The sequence below is a fragment of the Tuber melanosporum genome (assembly GCF_000151645.1).
Source record: "Tuber melanosporum whole genome shotgun sequence assembly, scaffold_12, strain Mel28".
NCBI classification, from domain to species: domain Eukaryota; kingdom Fungi; phylum Ascomycota; class Pezizomycetes; order Pezizales; family Tuberaceae; genus Tuber; species Tuber melanosporum.
This window is the reverse complement of record NW_003298777.1, coordinates 1,033,502-1,040,125: the sequence shown is the minus strand read 5'-3', so window position 1 is coordinate 1,040,125 and position 6,624 is coordinate 1,033,502. Positions and strand designations below refer to the sequence as shown.

Genomic DNA, 6,624 nt, shown 5'->3' with positions numbered 1-6,624 from the left:
TTCTCTTTCTTATTCTGTTTTTATCGCACTCTACAAATGACTAGCACGTACTTTGACGTTATCATAGTTGGGGCCGGTGTGTGAAAACCTTTCACTCTCTCCCTTCTTGCCCTCTCCCTTTCCCCTTATCTGGATACTACCTGCCCCACCCATCTTACCTACCTACCTCATTGAACCCCCCTCCCGTTGATCAAATGTTACACCCTACTGAGACTTTCCCAAAAAAAAATCCCTGGAACAGGTCCCTTCGGTATCATTGCTGCAAAAACCTACCTAGAACTGAACCCCACGGCGACCTTAGCCCTGCTGGAAACCGATACTTCGTTGGGGGGAGCATGGAGCAAGAATCGAGTCTACCCTGGCATGTACTCGCAGTCCCCATTGGGAATGATCGAGTTTAGCGATGTGCCAATGAAACCAACACCACAGCACTATAAGAATTACGTTCCCGCACACCACGTACACGAGTACCTAGCGTTATACGCTGCAACGCATATATATGATGGAAAGAGCATCAAGGACAGGATTCGCCTAGACACCCGCGTTGTTAGTGTCCAGAAGTTGCGCAGTCCACGGGATGGAACGGGCAGCGAAAGTAGGAGGAGGGGGAGTACTTGGGTTGTTGGCACGGATTGCGGACAGACGATGGTTTGCTCGAAGCTTATGATTGCTACCGGGATCACGTCGAGGCCATATATTCCCTTCTTCAATACTCTAGATTTTACACCCCCTATGCTGCACACGAAGGATTTAGCGAGACTGGCACCGATGTTCATGGAGTCGGAGGGCGTGCGAAATGTGATTGTGATTGGGGGGTCGAAATCTGCGTTTGATGCGGTCCATATGTTCATTTCTGCCGGGAAGCGAGTGGATTGGATTATTAGGGATAAGGGATCGGGACATGCCGGGGTCGGCCTGGCGGAGCGTACCCCAGTCTATTACAAGAATTCGCATCAGATATTGTCGACGAGGTTGATGTCCAAGATGAGCCCTTGTATATTCCAACCGCACGACCACTGGATGCACTTCTTTCACCAGACGAGGGTGGGCCGATGGGCCACTGACATGGTCTGGAACACTATGCAATTCGCCTGGCTTAAGGCAGCGAGATGTGGCCATAGCGGCGATGCGTCTGGCGCCCGACCCCAACTCCCGTGAGTCCCCCTTCCCCCCAAGTCGCAATCCATCGACAACTAAGGAAATGGGAAAAGTATGTTCTGGTGCTCCGATAATGTCGGCGTATCCAACTCCCCCAACTTCTGGAACACTATGAGCCAAGCAAATGTCCACCGCTCCTCCGTAGACCTCCTTGAAAACTCCTCGGTAATCCTAGCAAACACCACCATCCTCCCTTGTGACCTACTGATAATGTCCACTGGCTGGGACATAACTTTCCCCTTCTTCACCCCAGCCGACGCCTCAAGCCTCGGATTGCCAGTACCAATAGCCCATCAGTCACTCGTTGACAGCAAAAAATGGCAAACCCTAGAAGCAGCAGCCGACTGCACCATTCTCAGTAAGTTCCCCAAACTCGCCACACCTCCGAATTTCGACCGATATCCGATGAACACGACGCAATTCTACGTGTACCGGGGCATAGCCTCACCGCAGGAGGCCAGCGGGGGGGACAATTCGATAGTATTCCTGGGGCAAGTAGGCGCGGCACAAAGCTTCCAGATCGCCGAGACGCAGAGTATCTGGGCGGCCGCGTACCTCATGGGAAAGCTTAAGCTGCCGAGCATGGAGGAGATGGAGATGGACATTGCCCTTACTAATGTTTGGAGGAGGAGGCGGTACCTTTCTGCTGGAGAGCGGAAGCCAATCTTTACGCATGATGAGCTCGCGGTAATTTTTCTCTCCCAATCTTGCGAGTGAGATTATGTGATGATACTGATGATTTTTTCGTTTCGTTTTTTGGTGATTTGGCTAGTACGTATCACTGCTACTCCGCGACCTAGGAATCAACCACAAGCGCAAAGGGGGGGTGTTAAAGGAGCTGTTTCAGCCCTACTCTAGTAGAGATTATCGTGGGATTTTGGAGGAGTGGAGGAGGATACAGAAGGAGATGGAGTGGGACAAGGTGGAGAAGCGGTCTGAGGGGTCTCGTACAGATGTTGTTTGAATCACTTATCGGGGCAGGGCACGAGAGGGAAGGGCACAGCGAAAACGTTTCCTCAGGACTGTATTGTTAGCATTATTCTGGCGCGATATTTCCGCCCATCTGCTATTTCTCTCGTGTAAAAGTTGGCGTCGCAGACGGGCCAAACCAGAAGTGGCACTGGAGAAGGAAGGTCATCAAGACAGGACATCATAGGATAAAAAGAGCAATGTTAACGAATGAAAGTCAGCCAAGTGCCATACTCGCACGAGCTTTGGTCATCCCAGCAAATGCAGCACCAAGAGGCTGGAACAAAAGCAGTAATAATCCAAGCTTCGACAATAAGAACCCCCTAGCTACAACCTACTAGTACAGTTACATGATTGGCCACGTCAAGCCCGGTCCCAACCAATCAACCAGAACCAATCAACCAATAGCTAAAACCAACCGAGTCAATCACTGACCATAACCCCAAGCCCCCAACACCAACCAATCAACAAAGCCAAAAAAAAGAAACCCCGAACGCCCCCCCCCCCCTGCAAACCCCTTCCCCATCCCATCCAGAGAAGCCAACATCATCACCCATGCCAACAACCGAGTGATATTCCATGATTACATCCTAGCGCTTACGCGCATGCACGCATGCAAGGCGGGATGACGTGCAGGTCGTATGTTCTGTACGATGCGAGTGTGATACCGGTATCACACTTAGGGGGGCGTGAGCATAAGTCAAGCGAACTGTTCTAACCGGTATGATAATAAATAAAGGGAGTATGATAGAAACCCAGTTATGATATTAATAACCCCATGAAATCGGCTGTCTGACCGAATCGCACTGGTCTATTGATCCATCGACTTAGAGGTATCGTAGTCTAGACTTACTTGGTACCATGATATGTTCGGTGTATGGTCCGGGCGCGGAGGTGGGAGCGATGGGGGAGGGAGGGGGGTAAATCGCTATTTTCTTTCTTTTTTTCCAGGGGTGGGAAGGAATGGTGTTTGTGCGATCCTATATTTTTGTCGAAAGTTCAATCGCCTTCTCGCTGGAGGGGGTAACAGTGAATTTGCGCTTGAACAGAGCTCGCGTGGTGTATAATTACCTTATGATATAATAATTATGATACCTGCGGATCTGCTCGAGTATCATACGGTTTGCTGGAACCTCGTGGTCATTAGAGTGCGGTGTTGATTCTCTATCATATCATACGTACGAGTACGAGTTCTCCTTCCCCGCTTAACTACGAATAGTTATCGTACAAATACACGCGCACAGCTGGCCGCGCCTGACACCAAAAACACGTATAAATTGTCATATCCCTCTATCATACCCTATCATACATCATAATATTATGTCATCAAATGCCAAGCCACCAACCCCCACCTTTCTTTCATTCAATGATCCAGTGTGATGCCGGTATGGTAGAGGTAAAACGTATGAATTTAACTATGGTACAATACACAAACGCTCGAGCACGGAACTCGCGCGCTGCGAATTCCATGTTCCAGGAAAGAATGCCTCCCAGCGCTTCTCCTCGATACGCTACTCTGCTCGCGCTTCGTTCGCGAGTCGGCCCTGTCATTTATATCGCGGTCGCTCCGTGGCCCGGCGTCAGGAGTGCATGATGCGTGCATGGCGCAATTACATTACAGTATCATACAAGCACGGTAAAGTGCTCAAGTACGAGTACTCGAGTACCGCTTCAGTGCAGTGCCGCCGTACTGTACAGTACCGTGCTCTGCATTAGTGCATGGGTGGATGAATGTGAGTGAATGAATGGACCTGCTCCAATTGAAAATGCCAGAAGGGTTAACTCATTCCATATTATATGCAATGTGGTATTGGTATGTATGATGAATGGATGAATGATTACGCCCAGGGTAATGTAATGTGATGAGTAACAATGGAAATGGGAGAAAATGAAACAAGCGAGCAAGCGGAGAAAAGCGAGGATGAGGGGAGGGGATGAAAATGAAAATGGAAAAATTGAAAAGTGAAAAAATGTGTGAAAAATGTGAAAAATGAAAAAATGAAGAGAAAATGCAATGCACGCCTGCTGCTGCTTATGACATTACCCGTCCGTTCCAGATCGACTTCATGTGCCCCCCCTTCCTCTGCTGCTTCTATGCAAAGAAACGGGCATCTGCTACCTTCTCCTGCCCCTGCCCCTAAAAATCTCTGCGTCTGCCCCTGGCGATCTGGGCCCCATCATGCACCATGGCGGAAAAATAAGATGATGAGGTCAAGGGGAAAGAAAAGAGCGGAAATGAACAGAAGCTAGCTAAAAAAAGGAAAGGGGGAGAAAGGGAGAAATAATATCTACAATACGAAAAAGTAATGGCTACCCTACCCAACCTACCGCTGCCCCAACGGAATCCACCCACAAACCACTTGCCACTAAAACCAATCAGAGCGAAAACACTTAAGCCTAAGTTCCCTCAACTCCCTCACCTCCTTCCCCGCCATCTCATGTACAGTAGGAATCGTCTTGAACGCAAGCGGATCAGTAGAGTCATCATTATCACCAACAATCACGTGTGTAAGACTATTCCCGGCAGGGAGAGCTTCGGCAAGGGCGGAGATGTAAGAGATCATGAGCCCTGTGCTCTCGGCGTCCCAGTGGATCCACGGGAAGCGTAGGTCAGCAGCGCGCACGCTAGGCGGAAGAGTCGGGACGATCTTGTAGAGCTAGTGAATCGAGAGGAACCAAGGAAAGACGGGGAGGAAAGGGTAAAAGTCTCAGCAAGAACGTTCATGAAGTAGATTTCATTTGAGTGTTAAAAAAACAAAACGGAAAAAGCGGGAACGAGAGAAAAAATCAACAAAAAAGGTTAGATGGAGGGTTTGTTGCATACATCTTTCGGATGAATGGCGTAGCTCATTCCTATCTCTCGAAGGTTCTCAAAGCTTTTCATGACGTGTAGGGCCTTCAGGGGGTAGTATAGCGATTCACCATGCCAGTTTTGGTTGTTTCTAAGACAGAGAGACAGGACCTCCAATGTCTTGCTGGATTCCGAAAACGCAGGTATCAACTTTAGTATCCCTTCATCGGTAAAAGAGCTCAAGTCCAGGCATAGGACCTTGAGACGTTTGCATTTGGCGACGAATCGTATAATATTGGAGACATCACCACAATCTTCCCAGGAGATAAGCACCAACTCCTCAACGCCAAGGACACCGAGGTGCTGCGAGAGTGCGAGGCACACGTTCTCGTAACCAACACAGTCTCGTAGCTCTAGCTTACGCAGTGTTGAGGGATTAAAGTAGCTATCAATGATTGGCAGTGCATTGCACAAGCTAATCCCAGACAGGTCAATCAAGGCCAGCTTCGAACTTTCGTCATTAGGCCTAGGAGGCAGTCTGCTAAATTCATTCTCCAAATCCCAGTCGAAAAAGTAGGACATATGAAGCGTTAGATTCTTCAACCCAGGGGAACCTATAGCTTTGGCAGCAGCAGTCATCTGTTCTTTGGTCCAGGCCTTTCTAATCTCCAGCGATTCCAGATGATGGCAATTCTCCTCCGGGAGCGCCTTAAAAATAGTGTCCGTCTCCTCCCCATCGTCCGAGCTGCGATGAGGATCGAAGGGGAAAGCAACCTGGAGACACCGCAGTTTCTTATGCTTGACCAGTGCATCAACGACCTGCTTATGAGGCGCAAAGCAAGCACCCCAACTATACCAACGCCGAGCCCAGGAGCATGCTTGTTAACCATCTGCGATAATTTCCCATAGATACCTCAAAACCCTCCCCACCCAACCCCCAGAAAGTAGAAGAGGGTAAAAGCAAACAAACCTGAACTTGTCCAAGCTCCCACGTTCAATCTTGTTCAAAACCTTCGCTAGAGACCCACAAACATTCTGCCTCTCATGTATTTCAACAGGATTCTTCAGCGCCGTCACATTGACGGACTTGATCCACTTCTTCCATCTAGCGTCATACCCAGGCCGCAAGAGCGTGTTAAGCAGGTAAAGTCCGGACCTTCCCCTCTCCTCAAAATTGAGGTATAGAGAACGGTACAGTCGCGGCGCCGCAAAATGATACAGAGAGCTAGATGCGAGACATAGACGGGAAAGGGTGACACGATCCCCAGAAGGCACCTAGATTAAGGAGAAAGCGAGAGAAGCGGAATGTAAGCCCCATGTTACCTTTCCAGGAAAGGAAATTATCCCAAAGTAGAAGTGAGAGAAACAACCACGGGAAGTACCAACCTGCCAAACGATGTATTGCAAGATCTCAAGCGGAAGATAGAGTTCACCCATTACGTCTATTCTATCGTCCTCCTATATCGTAGAGGGGGAAGGAAGGCAAGACGATAGAAGGGACGGAGAAGGGGGAGCTTTTGTGAAGAAGGGGGGGAGGGTGAAGTGAGCGTTCCGAAGGTAGGTTGCGAGGGTTGTGGGGGGGGGGAGAGGATAAGAAGTGAGAGAAGAAGAACAAGACTAGGAATCCTTGATAGATAGGCTCACTTCTTCGTCCTCTACTTCTCCTCTCCTCACAAAAGGAATGGTTCACGTGTACCGGGGGGAAA

The 6,624-nt window shown here is 49.2% G+C and overlaps 2 protein-coding genes; one reads left to right on the top strand and one right to left on the bottom strand.

Annotated features, from left to right (window-relative positions):
* The window catches only part of GSTUM_00004482001 (uncharacterized protein), a gene marked incomplete at its 3' end in the record, with an annotated part of 1,635 nt that extends 477 nt beyond the window's left edge, over positions 1-1,158 (top strand). The window contains exons 1-2 of the mRNA XM_002835912.2: positions 1-76; positions 242-1,158. The exon at positions 1-76 is cut by the window's left edge and continues 477 nt beyond it. Of these exons, the coding sequence (XP_002835958.1) occupies positions 37-76; positions 242-1,158 (957 nt within the window). The 5' untranslated portion in view covers positions 1-36.
* A 2,736-nt stretch (positions 1,159-3,894) lies between these two features.
* On the bottom strand, positions 3,895-6,473 carry GSTUM_00004481001 (uncharacterized protein). XM_002835911.2 has 4 exons: positions 6,305-6,473; positions 5,889-6,193; positions 4,952-5,768; positions 3,895-4,784 (listed from the first exon to the last, which is right to left on the bottom strand). The coding sequence occupies exons 1-4, from the start codon at positions 6,353-6,355 to the stop codon at positions 4,494-4,496; spliced, it is 1,464 nt and encodes a 487-aa protein (XP_002835957.1). The 5' UTR covers positions 6,356-6,473; the 3' UTR covers positions 3,895-4,493.
* Between the last annotated feature and the right edge of the window lie 151 nt (positions 6,474-6,624).